The sequence below is a fragment of the Crinia signifera genome, chromosome 9 (assembly GCF_055691185.1).
Source record: "Crinia signifera chromosome 9, ASM5569118v1, whole genome shotgun sequence".
Taxonomy (NCBI): domain Eukaryota; kingdom Metazoa; phylum Chordata; class Amphibia; order Anura; family Myobatrachidae; genus Crinia; species Crinia signifera.
Genome location: NC_139225.1, coordinates 20,529,062 through 20,543,524, shown reverse-complemented (window position 1 = coordinate 20,543,524; position 14,463 = coordinate 20,529,062). Strand labels below are relative to the sequence as shown.

Here is a 14,463-nt window from a genome sequence, read left to right as displayed (position 1 = left end):
GCTATTATCAGGCCAGTAGGAGAAGGCTATTATCAGGCCAATAGGAGAAGGCTATTATCAGGCCAATAGGAGAAGGCTATTATCAGGCCAATAGGAGAAGGCTATTATCAGGCCAGTAGGAGAAGGCTATTATCAGGCCAATAGGCGAAAGGCTATTATCAGGCCAATAGGAGAAGGCTATTATCAGGCCAATAGTAGAAGGCTATTATCAGGCCAATAGGAGAAGGCTATTATCAGGCCAATAGGAGAAGGCTATTATCAGGCCAATAGGAGAAGGCTATTATCAGGCCAGTAGGAGAAGGCTATTATCAGGCCAATAGGAGAAGGCTATTATCAGGCCAATAGGAGAAGGCTATAATCAGGCCAATAGGAGAAGGCTATTATCAGGCCAGTAGGAGAAGGCTATTATCAGACCAATAGGAGAAGGCTATTATCAGGCCAATAGGAGAAGGCTATTATCAGGCCAATAGGAGAAGGTTATTATCAGGCCAGTAGGAGAAGGCTATTATCAGGCCAATAGGAGAAGGCTATTATCAGGCCAATAGGAGAAGGCTATTAGGCCAATAGGAGAAGGCTATTATCAGGCCAATAGGAGAAGGCTAATTTATCTGACTGATTTAGCCCCTGCGAACAGCTATCTCTTTATTTTTGCTGCCCAGGAAGTGCCGGAACTCCCGTGATGTTCAATGAAAATGGTGACGCACCGGGCCGCTATGACATTTTCCAGTTTAAGATGACCAACGACTCCGCTCCGGCTTACAGATCGATCGGACAATGGACAGAGTACCTGCGGCTGAATGTAAGAGCTATCCTGTTAGCAGGGGATATGGTCGCTAGGTCGACGTTGACATACATTAGAACGACACATGAAATAGGTCGACATGGCTGAGGTCAACCGGGTTGGAAAGTCGACACAAGCATTTCATACCCCATCATCCATTAGTGTGTTGAAGGAGATTGTCAATTATTTGTCTGTCGACCTTTCTATTGTCAACCTAATGCTGTGTCGACCTTCCGAACCTCTCAAACTTAGCCATGTTGATCTATTTAATTTGTCGACCTAAGCCTAGGTCGACCTTTAGTGGTTGCCCTAATGTATGTCGACCTATGACCCATAACTGTTATCCATACCAGTGTAACTATAAGCCAATGATGGAGACCCTTGGCACTCCAGCTGTTATTGGACTACACATCCTAGCATGCCCTGCAGCAGTTTTGCTATTTGACCATGCTGAGATGTGTAGTACAACAACAGCTGGAGTGCCGCGGTTCTCCATCACGGCGTAAGCCATAACTACATGACGCAACATTGTGTTATACAGTACGTGCAAGTACAAGAAATCCGGTGACACCAGAGTGCCATCACAAGACGGGTGTATCGCCACTATGGAACTATTACATTGCGAAGGCCCAGACATGCCGCCACTCCGTTGTGTGATGTCATGCCTTCGTTAGTAACGGCGAGAGGCCAAATGGAGAATTACACATCTCTCCTTTTATCCCTTCCAATATTGTAACAATGTTGTCAATCGATGTCAGGCTTCCAGGGCTAAAACACAGGCTACAGACAGAAGAGCATCGTTTAGGACACCGGTGTCAGAATACAGGCGCCGTATACTGAAGGAGGGAATCGTGACAGGGGTCCGTTAAGTATACCGCCTAAACCTAACCCCCCCCCCCGACTCGGCAGCCTAACCCTAGCCCCCCTTTCTAAGTGCCTGAACCTTCCCCCTACCCCCCACAGCCTAATCCTAATCTTTCCCTCCCCCGCAGCCTGACCCTAACCCTCTCTGCTAATGCCTGCAGCCTATACCTAACCCCCACCCCGCACTGCCTAAACATAACCCCCCAACTCTACAGCCTAGCCCCCTCCCCACAGCCTAACTGTAACCCTACCCCCCTACCAACCACAGCCTAACCTTGTCCCCCCAACTAGTGCCTAAACCTCCCCCCCCCACAGATTTACTAACAGATTATTTTTTACATTCATTTATAAATATTTAGTAAATGTGCATTTAAGCCCTGGAAGCTCAACATCGATTAAGAGAACTGACCAATCAAAAGCGACCTTTAGGAACTATACCCCCTAGAAACTCAAATATCATGTATGCTATGACAATACCTTATTGTTTCCACCCACAGATCTGCTACAGTTATTATTATTATTCTACTAGTTAAAAGCCTGTCAAAATGACGTCTTCTGCAATGTACTTTCACTTAGAGCTGTGACAGTTTGTACTTTCACTTTGAGCTGCGACAGTTTTTAGCCCACAATCTCTCCACCCCACTCCCCAGTCCTATTCTGCTCCTACCTCCAATCTCTGTCACAGCTCCCTCTCTCCATATCCAGCAAGTTTGAAACAGATCAGTGTCCTTGCAAAAATTGCTTTCACTTTCTGTTATGATATCTTTAAGTACACAAATGAGTAATTTGGTCTGTCGAGTGGCCTCTAGGGGCCTCTGGTACTTCACCTCATAGAGGTGAGACGTAGTTGCTCTTTGATAGATAGCAAACCAAATAGAATATACACAAAAGACCTGTGTAATATTTGGGCGTGAGGCTATTAAAGTCAGGGGAGGGCAAAGGTGGATAGTGAGGGAGGTGGGAGGAGGATAGAGGGGGTGTCAGGAAGAGGGTACAGTTGTTACTCTTGTCATCAGATGATTTATTTTCATTTTACTATTACAGATTGAGGAGATGCAATGGTCCGGTGGCCAGCAGGACATACCGTCGTCCGTCTGCAGCCTTCCTTGCAATCCCGGGGAACGAAAAAAGATGGTGAAGGGGGTACCATGTTGCTGGCACTGTGAGTTGTGCGACGGGTACCAATTCCAGCTAGATGACTTCAACTGCCAGGCTTGCCCCTTTGACATGCGTCCTAACCTGAACCGAACCGCCTGCCGCCCAACGCCGATTGTGAAGTTGGAGTGGCATTCCGCTTGGGCTGTTCTGCCTCTTTTTTTGTCCATTTTGGGCATCCTCAGTACTCTGTTTGTGGTGGGTACTCTGGTACGCTTCAATGACACGCCCATTGTGCGGGCATCTGGGCGAGAGTTGAGTTATGTCCTTCTCACAGGGATCTTTCTGATGTACGCAATTACCTTCCTGATGATGGCAGAGCCCGGCGTGGCTGTCTGTGCCCTCCGGCGGCTGTTCCTGGGTCTAGGCATGTGTATTTCATACGCTGCTCTGCTGACCAAAACCAACAGGATCTACCGTATATTCGAGCAGGGAAAACGCTCAGTGACTCCGCCTCGTTTCATTAGCCCCGCCTCCCAGCTGGTCCTCACCTTTACCCTCATTTCTGTGCAGCTGGTGGGGACGGCTGTGTGGTTGGCAATATTGCCCCCGCACAGCGTGATTGACTATGAGGAGCAACGAACGCCCAACCCTGAACTAGCCAGAGGGGTGTTGAAGTGTGACATGTCTGATTTGTCTCTGGTCAGTTGCCTAATGTACTCCATCCTGCTGATGGTTACCTGTACTGTCTATGCAGTAAAGGCCCGTGGGGTGCCTGAGAACTTCAACGAGGCGAAACCAATTGGATTTACTATGTACACAACTTGTATTGTCTGGCTGGCCTTTGTTCCCATCTTCTTTGGCACCGCACAGTCTGCTGAGAAGGTGAATGGCCCACCTTGGCCGTCATTGTCTGTGCCATCCATCATATAACATCATGTCAGTTGTACTGTCCATTGTAAACTCATTCTGGTCACTGTTGGCCAAGAATGCTTTAGTCCATTAGACTGTGGTCCATGAAGTGTCCATTGTTTGGCCATTTCACCTGCCCCATCTTTGGGAGATCATTACCAGCACCTTCATGGTCCATTGAGTTCCCATCCACTGTCCATCCATTGGTTGGAGTCATCTCACCGTTTGCTCATCGTTCCACTTTCAGCGGAGTCGACTTTCTAATTTTACCTCATTCACTTAGATCTATATCCAGACCACCACGTTGACAGTTTCGATGAGCTTGAGTGCGTCTGTCTCTCTGGGAATGCTTTATGTCCCCAAGGTTTACATCATCCTCTTCCACCCTGAGCAGAATGTGCAAAAGCGCAAAAGGAGCTTCAAGGCAGTAGCAACAGCCGCCACAATGTCTACACGCCTGTCCCAGAAAAACAGTGATCGGCAGAACGGAGAGAGCAAGCCCCCTGAGAAGAGCCTCCCCGAGAGCAAGTGATTCCGCTGGAGGTATCTAGAACACATCTCGTAGTTGGTGATGGGTGATGCTTCCTGGTGGAGTTACTGCTCTGGAGGAAAAAGGAGGAGGAGGAATATTATAGAGAATGATGTACTAAGCCATGGATAGAGATTAAGTGCAGAGTGAGAAACTAACAGCCAATCAGCTGTTAATTGCCATGTTTAAGGCTGTGGGGCAGGTTTATTAATCTGGGTTAAGTGATAAAGTGGAAATTGATAAATAACCAGCCAGTCAGCTCCTAACTGTCAAATTACTTGACTTGGAATGACAGTTAGGGGCTGGTTGGTTAGTCATTTATCACTTCATTAGGCTTAATACATCTGCCCCTGTGTTTGAAAAATGACAGTTATGGGCTGGTTGGTTGGTAGTTTATCACTCTCCGTTTTATCACTTTTCAAGGCTAAGGATAAGAGAGTGATGGAGAGAGACCGATCTAGGTGGTAATGAGAGAGTGACTGATGGAGAGAGACTGATCTTAGCCATGATGAGAGAGGGACTGATGGAGAGAGACTGATCTAGGCAGTAATGAGAGAGGGACTGATGGAGAGAGACTGATCTAGGTAGTAATGAGAGAGGGACTGATGGAGAGAGAGTGACTGATGGGGAGAGTCTGATCTAGGACATGATGAGAGAGGGGCTGATGGAGAGAGACTGATCTAGGTGATGATGAGAGAGGGACTGATGGAGAGAGACTGATCTATGCAGTGATGAGAGAGTGACTGATGGAGAGAGACTGATCTAGGCAGTAATGAGAGAGGGACTGATGGAGAGAGACTGATCTAGGTAGTAATGAGAGAGGGACTGATGGAGAGAGAGTGACTGATGGAGAGAGTCTGATCTAGGCCATAATGAGAGAGGGGCTGATGGAGAGAGACTGATCTAGGCAGTGATGAGAGAGGGACTGATGGAGTGAGACTGATCTATGCAGTGATGAGAGAGGCACTGATGGAGAGAGACTGATCTAGGCGGTGATGAGAGAGTGACTGAAGGAGAGAGACTGATCTAGGTGGTGATGGGAGAGGGACCGATGGAGAGAGTCTTATCTAGGCAGTGATGAGAGTGGGACTGATTGAGAGAGACTGATCTAGGTCATGATGAGAGAGGGACTGATTGAAAGAGAATGATCTAGGTGGTGATGAGAGAGGGACGATGGAGAGAGACCAATCTAGGCAGTGAGGAGAGAGGGACTGAAGGATAGAGACAGATCTAGGCAGTCTTGAGAGAGGGACTGATGGAGTGAGACTGATCTAGGTTGTGATGAGAGAGGGACTGATGAAGAGAGAGTGACTGATGGAGAGAGACTGGCCTAGGCCATGATGAGAGAGGGACTGATGGAGAGAAAATGATCTAGGTCATGATGAGAGAGGGGTAATGGAGAGAGAACGAACTAGGCAGTGAGGATAGAGGGACTGATGGAGAGAGACTGATCTAGGCCATGATGAGAGAGGGACTGATGGAGAGAGACAGATCTAGGCAGTGAGGAGAGAGGGACTGATGAGGAGAGACTGATTTAGGCAGTGATGAGAGAGGGACTGATGGAGAGAGACTGATCTAGGCAGTGATGAGAGAGGGACTGATAGAGAGAGAGTTACTGATGGAGAGAGACTGATCTAGGCCATGACGAGAGAGGGGCTGATGGAGAGAGACTGATCTAGGCCATGATGAGAGAGGGACTGATGGAGACAGACCAATCTAGGCAGTCACGAGAGAGGGACTGATAGAGAGATACTGATCTAGATGGTGATGAGAGAGGGACGATGGAGAGAGACCAATCTAGGCAGTGAGGAGAGAGGGACTGACGGATAGAGACAGATCTAGGCAGTCTTGAGAGAGGGACTGATGGAGTGAGACTGATCTAGGTTGTGATGAGAGAGGGACTGATGAAGAGAGAGTGACTGATGGAGAGAGACTGGCCTAGGCCATGATGAGAGAGGGACTGATGGAGAGAAAATGATCTAGGTCATGATGAGAGAGGGACTGATGGAGAGAGACTGATCTAGGTGGTGATGAGAGAGGGGCAATGGAGAGAGACCGAACTAGGCAGTGAGGATAGAGGGACTGATGGAGAGAGACCGATCTAGGCCATGATGAGAGAGGGACTGATGGAGAGAGACAGATCTAGGCAGTGAGGAGAGAGGGACTGATTTAGGCAGTGAGGAGAGAGGGACTGATGGGGAGAGACTGATCTAGGCCACAGTGAGAGAGGGAATTATGGAGAGAGACTGATCTAATTTGTGATGAGAGAGGGACTGATGGAGAGAGATCGATCTAGGCAGTGATGAGAGAGGGACTGATGGAGAGAGACTGATCTAGGCCACAATGAGAGAGGGACTGATGGAGAGAGACTGATCTAATCCATGATGAGAGAGGTGCTGTTGGAAAGAGACTGATCTAGGCCATGACGAGAGAGGGACTGATGGAGAGAGACTGATCTAGGCAGTGATGAGAGAGAGGGACTGATGGAAAGAGACTGATCTAGGCCATGACGAGAGAGGGACTGATAGAGAGAGAGTTACTGATGGAGAGAGACTGATCTAGGCCATGACGAGAGAGGGGCTGATGGAGAGAGACTGATATAGGCCATGATGAGAGAGGGACTGATTGTGAGAGACCAATCTAGGCAGTCACAAGAGAGGGACTGATGGACAGAGACTGATCTGGTTTGTGATGAGAGAGGGACTGATGGAGAGAGACTGATCTAGGCAGTGATGAGAGAGGGACTGATGGAGAGATACTGATCTAGGCTGTGATGAGAGAGGGACTGATGGAGAGAGACTGATCTAGGCCATGATGAGAGAGGTGCTGTTGGAAAGAGACTGATCTAGGCCATGATGAGAGAGGGACTGATGGAGAGAGACTGATCAAGGTGGTGATGAGAGAGGAACTGGTGGAGAGAGACTGATCAAGGTGGTGATGAGAAAGGGACTGATGGAGAGAGAGTGACTGATGGAGAGAGACTGATCTAGGCCATGACGAGAGAGGGGCTGATGGAGAGAGACTGATCTAGGCCATGATGAGAGAGGGACTGATGGAGAGAGACTGATCTAGGCAGTCACGAGAGAGGGACTGATGGAGTGAGACTGATATAGGTGGTAGTGAGAGAGGGACCGATGGAGAGAGACCAATCTAGGCAGTTACGAGAGAGGGACTGATGGAGAGAGACTGATCTATGCAGTGATGAGAGAGGGACTGATGGAGAGAGACCGATCTACGCAGTCACGAGAGAGGGACTGATGGAGAGAGACCGATCTAGGCAGTCATGAGAGAGACATCAGTCCGATGGAGAGAGACTTATATAGGCAATGAAGATAGAGGGACTGATCTAGGTGGTGATGAGAGAGAGTGACTGATGGAGAGAGACTGATCTAGGCCATGATGAGAGAGGGACTGATGGAGACAGACCAATCTAGGCAGTCACGAGAGAGGGACTGATAGAGAGATACTGATCTAGGTGGTGATGAGAGAGGGACTGATGGAGAGAGACTGATCTAGGCCATGATGAGAGAGGTGCTGTTGGAAAGAGACTGATCTAGGCCATGACGAGAGAGGGACTGATGGAGAGAGACTGATCTAGGCAGTGATGAGAGAGAGGGACTGATGGAAAGAGACTGATCTAGGCCATGACGAGAGAGGGACTGATAGAGAGAGAGAGTTACTGATGGAAAGAGACTGATCTAGGCCATGACGAGAGAGGGGCTGATGGAGAGAGACTGATATAGGCCATGATGAGAGAGGGACTGATTGTGAGAGACCAATCTAGGCAGTCGCAAGAGAGGGACTGATGGAGAGAGACTGATCTGGTTTGTGATGAGAGAGGGACTGATGGAGAGAGACTGATCTAGGCAGTGATGAGAGAGGGACTGATGGAGAGATACTGATCTAGGCTGTGATGAGAGAGGGACTGATGGAGAGAGACTGATCTAGGCCATGATGAGAGAGGTGCTGTTGGAAAGAGACTGATCTAGGCCATGATGAGAGAGGGACTGATGGAGAGAGACTGATCAAGGTGGTGATGAGAGAGGAACTGGTGGAGAGAGACTGATCAAGGTGGTAATGAGAAAGGGACTGATGGAGAGAGAGTGACTGATGGAGAGAGACTGATCTAGGCCATGACGAGAGAGGGGCTGATGGAGAGAGACTGATCTAGGCCATGATGAGAGAGGGGCTGATGGAGAGAGACTGATCTATGCAGTGATGAGAAAGAGACTGATGGAGAGAGACTTATCTAGGCAGTGATGAGAGAGGGACTGATGGAGAGTTACTGATCTAGGCCATGATGAGAGAGGGACTGATGGAGAGAGACCGATCTAGGCAGTCATGAGAAAGGGACTGATGGAGAGAGACTGATCTATGCAGTGATGAGAAAGGGACTGATGGAGAGAGACTTATCTAGGCAGTGATGAGAGAGGGACTGATGGAGAGAGACTGATCTAGGCCATGATGAGAGAGGGACTGATGGAGAGAGACTGATCTAGACCATGATGAGAGAGGGACTGATGGAGAGAAACCGATCTAGGCAGTCACGAGAAAGGGACTGATGGAGAGAGACTGATCTAGGTGGAGATGAGAAAGGGAATGATGAAGAGAGACCGATCTAGGCAGTCATGAGAGAGGGACTGATGGAGAGAGACTTATGTAGGCAAAGAAGAGAGAGGGACTGATGGAGAGAGACTTATGTAGGCAAAGAAGAGAGAGGGACTGATGGAGAGAGACTGATCTAGGCCATGATGAGAGAGGGACTGATGGAGAGAGACTGATATAGGCCATGATGAGAGAGGAACTGATGGAGAGAGACTGATCTAGGCCATGATGTGAGAGGGACTGATGGAGAGAGACCGATCTAGGCATTCATGAGAGAGGGACTGATGGAGAGAGACCTATATAGGCGTTGATGAGAGAGGGTCTGATGGAGAGAGACAAATCTAGGCAGTGGTGAGAGAGGGACTGAGGGAGAGAGACTGATCAAGGTGGTGATGAGAGAGGGACTGATCTAAGTTGTGATGAGAGATTGACCTAGGTTGGGATTAGAATGAGACTGATGGAGAGATACGGATCTAAGCGGTGACGAGACAGGGACTGACGGAGAGAGACTGATGTATGCAGTGATGAAAGAGGGACTGATGAAGAGAGAGTGACTGATGGAGAGAGATTGATCTAGGCCAAGATGAGAAAGGGACTGATGGAGAGAGACTTATCTAGGCAGTGATGAGAGAGGGACTGATGGAGAGTTACTGATCTAGGCCATGATGAGAGAGGGACTGATGGAGAGAGACCGATCTAGGCAGTCACGAGAAAGGGACTGATGGAGAGAGACTGATCTATGCAGTGATGAGAAAGGGACTGATGGAGAGAGACTGATCTAGGTGGTGATGAGAGAGGGACTGATGGAGAGAGACTGATCTAGGTGGTAACGAGAGGGACTGATGGAGAGAGACCGATCTAGGCAGTGTTGAGAGAGGGACTGATGGAAAGAGACTGGTTTAGGCAACGATGAGAGAGGAACTGATGGAGAGAGACCGAACTAGGCAGTCATGAGAGAGGGACTGATGGACAGTGACTGATCAAGGTTGTAATGAGAGAGGGACTGATGGAGAGAGACTGATCTAGGTTGTGATGAGAGAGATTGATCTAGGCGGGGATTAGAAAGGGACTGATGTAGAGATACGGATCTAGGCGGTGATGAGACAGGGATTGATGGAGAGAGACTGATCAGGCAGTGATGAGAGAGTGACTGATGGGGAGAAAAGGAACTAGGCAGTAATGAGGCAAGGACTGATGGAGAGACACTGATCTAGGCCTTGATGAGAGAGGGACTGATGGGGAGAGACTGATCCAGTTGGTGATAAGGAAGTCACTGATGAAGCTAGACAGGCAGTGATAAGAGGGTGGTTGATGAAGGGAGACCGTTCTAGGAAGTGATGAGAGTAACTGAGACTGTGCTATGCATTAGAAGGAGAGACTGTTCTAGCTGGTGGTGCTATAGTCACTGGTGAAGAGAGACTGTTCTAGGAGGTGATACGTCACTGATGAGTTCTAGGTGGTGGTTAGAGAGTACCAGATGAATAGAGGCTGTTCTATGCAGTGATGAGAGAGTGACAAATAGAGAGAGACTGTTCTAGGCAGTGATGGGAGAGGGAATGATGAAGATACACTGTTCTAGGTGGTGAAGAGTATAACTGATAAGGAAGGATTATTCTAGGTGGTGATAAGAGAGTAACTGATGGAGAGAGACTGATCTAGGCAGTGATGAGGGAGTAACTGACAAAGGGAGACTGGTCTAGGCATTAGAGTGAGTCAATAATGAAGAGAGACTGTTCTAGCTGGTGGTGCCATAGTCACTGAGGAAGAGAGACTTCTAAGCTTTGTAGAGAAAGTCACTAAGGAACAGATCTAGGATAGGTTTTTGTGACAATATGCCACACAGAAGCGCTGATGATATCAGTTTATTATATCTTTTTCAAGAAGGGAGGGTTTAATCTGGGTTTAGATTGCAGCCCCCTATTTTCAGAGGTTTTTGTGGTCCTCTGGAGGGAAGCTTTGGGGGTAGAAGATTGGTGAAACCACCAACTTCTGTTTATAGGAGGCGCAGCTAAACCCAGAGCAAATAAACACAATTGGTATATATTCAAAAATACAAATTTATTTTCCACATAGCATAAAACAATTATTTGAAGTGCACTTCTTAATAAAAATGGACAAACAAGACAAACTACATATAACATATAATTGAATTCATGTTGAGGCTATAAATTTAACTAATGAGGCTTTGGTAATTTAGGCTTTTGCAATGTGTATGAGGCAATGGATATAGTTACCAGTCCCGCATTTCAGAGAATCAATCTCATCTGTGACCATATATTATGGTAGTTGGAAATATTTCTCCCTGGTGTGCTCTTGGCAGTCTTCTCCTTGTGGGGTATAGGTGCCCCCTTTCCTTATATCCAACAGGACTCCACACTCCCAGGCTTAGATGTTATTTAGGGTCCATAAACCAGTCACAGTCTCTGTTAGCCCAATGGCCATAGGTATTGCGATATCAGCGGTTCCTGGCAATAGATAAGAGGCTTACATACGCGTTTCTCCGCCTCTGGTGTGTCGGCGGCTTATCTGAGGAAGCCGCCGACACACCAGAGGCGGAGAAACGCGTATGTAAGCCTCTTATCTATTGCCAGGAACCGCTGATATCGCAATACCTATGGCCATTGGGCTAACAGAGACTGTGACTGGTTTATGGACCCTAAATAACATCTAAGCCTGGGAGTGTGGAGTCCTGTTGGATATAAGGAAAGGGGGCACCTATACCCCACAAGGAGAAGACTGCCAAGAGCACACCAGGGAGAAATATTTCCAACTACCATAATATATGGTCACAGATGAGATTGATTCTCTGAAATGCGGGACTGGTAACTATATCCATTGCCTCATACACATTGCAAAAGCCTAAATTACCAAAGCCTCATTAGTTAAATTTATAGCCTCAACATGAATTCAATTATATGTTATATGTAGTTTGTCTTGTTTGTCCATTTTTATTAAGAAGTGCACTTCAAATAATTGTTTTATGCTATGTGGAAAATAAATTTGTATTTTTGAATATATACCAATTGTGTTTATTTGCTCTGGGTTTAGCTGCGCCTCCTATAAACAGAAGTTGGTGGTTTCACCAATCTTCTACCCCCAAAACTAAGGAACAGAGACTGTTCTAGGTCATGGTGAGAGAGTCACTGAAGTAGACAGACTATTCTAGACAGTGATGAGAGAGTCACTGAGGAAAAGAGAGTCTGTTCTAGGTCATGGTGAGAGAGTCACTGAGGAAGACAGACTATTCTAGACAGTGGTGAGAGAGTCACTGAGGAAGAGAGACTGTTCTAGGTCATGGTGATAGAGTCACTGTGGTAGACAGACACTTTTAGACAGTGGTGAGAGAGTCACTGAGGAAGAGAGATGTTCTAGGTAGCGTTAGAGAGTCACTGAGAAAGAAAATCTCTTCTAGGCAGCGGTGAGAGAGTCACTGAGGAAGACAGACTGTTCTAGGCAGTGATGATAGAGTCGCTGAGGAAGAGAGACTGTTCTAGGCAGCGATAGAGAGTCACTGAGGAAGAGAGACTGTTCTAGGCAGCGTTGAGAGAGTCACTGAGGAAGACAGGCTGTTCTAGGCAGCGATGATAGAGTCACTGAGGAGGAGAGACTGTTCTAGGTAGCGGTGAGGGAGTCACTGAGGAAGACAGTGATGATAGAGTCACTGAGGAAGACAGACTAGACTGTTCTAGGCAGCAGTGTGAGAGTCACTGAGGTAGAGAGACTGTTCTAGGCAGTGTTGTGAGAGTCACTGAGGAAGAGAGACTGTTCTATGCAGAGGTGTGAGCGTCACTGAGGAAGAGAGACTGTTCTAGGTCATGGTTAGAGAGTCACTGAGGAAGACAGAATCTTCTAAACAGTTATGAGAGATTCACTGAGGAAGAGAGACTGTTCTAGGCAGAGATGAGAGTCACTGAGGAAGACATACTGTTCTAGGTCATGGTGAGAGAGTCACTGAGGAAGAGAGACTCTTCTAGGCAGCGATAGAGTCACTGAGGAAGACAGACTCTTCTAGGCAGCGGTGAGAGAGGCAGCGGTGAGAGTCACTGAGGAAGAGAGACTCTTCTAGGCAGCGGTGTGAGAGTCACTGAGGAAGACAGACTCTTCCAGGCAGCGATGAGAGTCACTGAGGAAGACAGACTCTTCTAGGCAGCGGTGAGAGAGTCACTGAGGAAGAGAGACTCTTCTAGGCAGCAGTGTGAGAGTCACTGTGTAATAGAGACTCTTCTAGGCAGCAGTGTGAGAGTCACTGAGGAAGAGAGACTGTTGGTCGTGATGAAGGTAGTCTTGTCTTCATTGAAAGTAGCACGTGTACATTATAATGTGTGCCCAGATAACGGGAATACTGTGTGGGTGTTGTGCGATTAATGCACACATAGTATTAATCAAATGCTTGGTCAGAGAATAAAATTGTACAGACTACATTTGTACTGCCCCCTAATCTGAGCATTTCCTTTCATTATTGCTAAACACCCCCCTCTCTATACAACGCAGCATGTAAAATATATACACACACACACATTCTGGTTCATTATATACTGTATATATATATATATATATATATATATACTGTATATATATGTATATATGTATATATATATATGTATATATATATATATATATATATATATATATATATATATATATATATATATATATATATATATATATATATGACTATATATATATATATATATATATATATATATATATATATATATATATATATATTAGAGATGTGCGGTGGCCACTTTTTCGGGTTTTGGATCTGGATCTCCTTTCGTGTTTTGAATCTGGATTGGTTTTGGCAAAACCACCCTTGTGGGTTTTGGTTTTGGATCTGGATTTTTATGAAAAAATGCTAAAAATGGCTAAAATAACAGAATTTGGGCCTGTTTTTGCCCCTAAAGTATTATTAACCTCAATAACATTAGTTTCCACTCATTTCTAGTAAATTTTGATCACTTCACAGCTTACAAAATTGTTTTCATTTACTGTAGTTGGGCCAAAAGGGTATTCCGAGGTAGCTGGATGACTGAGCTAAGCGACAGCAGTGGGCATCACATACATGTGGACCTTACACTTCCAACCTGGCACATCTTGGAAGCAGAGCGGCACTGCAGGGGCAGACAGGGTGGCAGTTTAATAAACTATCCCAAAAAAGGAGAAATGCTCCAAAGAGCAAAAAATACAAAGAGGTATCGGCCTTGTCATGACTGGTGTTAGAAGCTTCAGCACTTCTATCAGGTTGCTGATCTCCCACTATTTCCTCCTCCATCATCCTCCAAAAGTGTGTTTTTATTTTATTTATTACTTTTATTTATTTTTCTTACTTTACACTGGACACAGCCTGTCACACTGGACACAGCCCCTTGGACACAGCCCCTGGACACTGCCCCTGGACAATGGACACAGCCCGTTACCCTGGACACAGCCCCTGGACAATGGACACCGTCCCGGGACACAGCTCCTGTACACTGGACACAGCCGTCACACTGGACACAGCCCCTGGACACTGGACACAGCTCCTGTACACTGGACACAACCCCTGTACACTGGACACAACCCCTGTACACAGCCCCTGTACACTGGACACAACCCCTGTACACAGGCCCTGTCACACTGGACACAGGCCCTGTCACACTGGACACAGGCCCTGTCACACTGGACACAGGCCCTG

General features: G+C 47.0%; 1 protein-coding gene across 2 annotated transcripts in view; it reads left to right on the top strand.

Moving 5' to 3' along the window:
* The window catches only part of LOC146037301 (metabotropic glutamate receptor 6-like), a 70,265-nt gene that overhangs the window by 49,084 nt on the left and 6,718 nt on the right, over window positions 1–14,463 (top strand). For both annotated transcript variants that reach the window (XM_083161354.1, XM_083161353.1), the window contains 3 exons: window positions 660–799; window positions 2,690–3,625; window positions 3,936–4,195. In XM_083161354.1, the coding sequence (XP_083017480.1) occupies window positions 660–799; window positions 2,690–3,625; window positions 3,936–4,184 (1,325 nt within the window). In that variant the 3' untranslated portion in view covers window positions 4,185–4,195. The remainder of the gene's footprint in view (window positions 1–659; window positions 800–2,689; window positions 3,626–3,935; window positions 4,196–14,463) is intronic.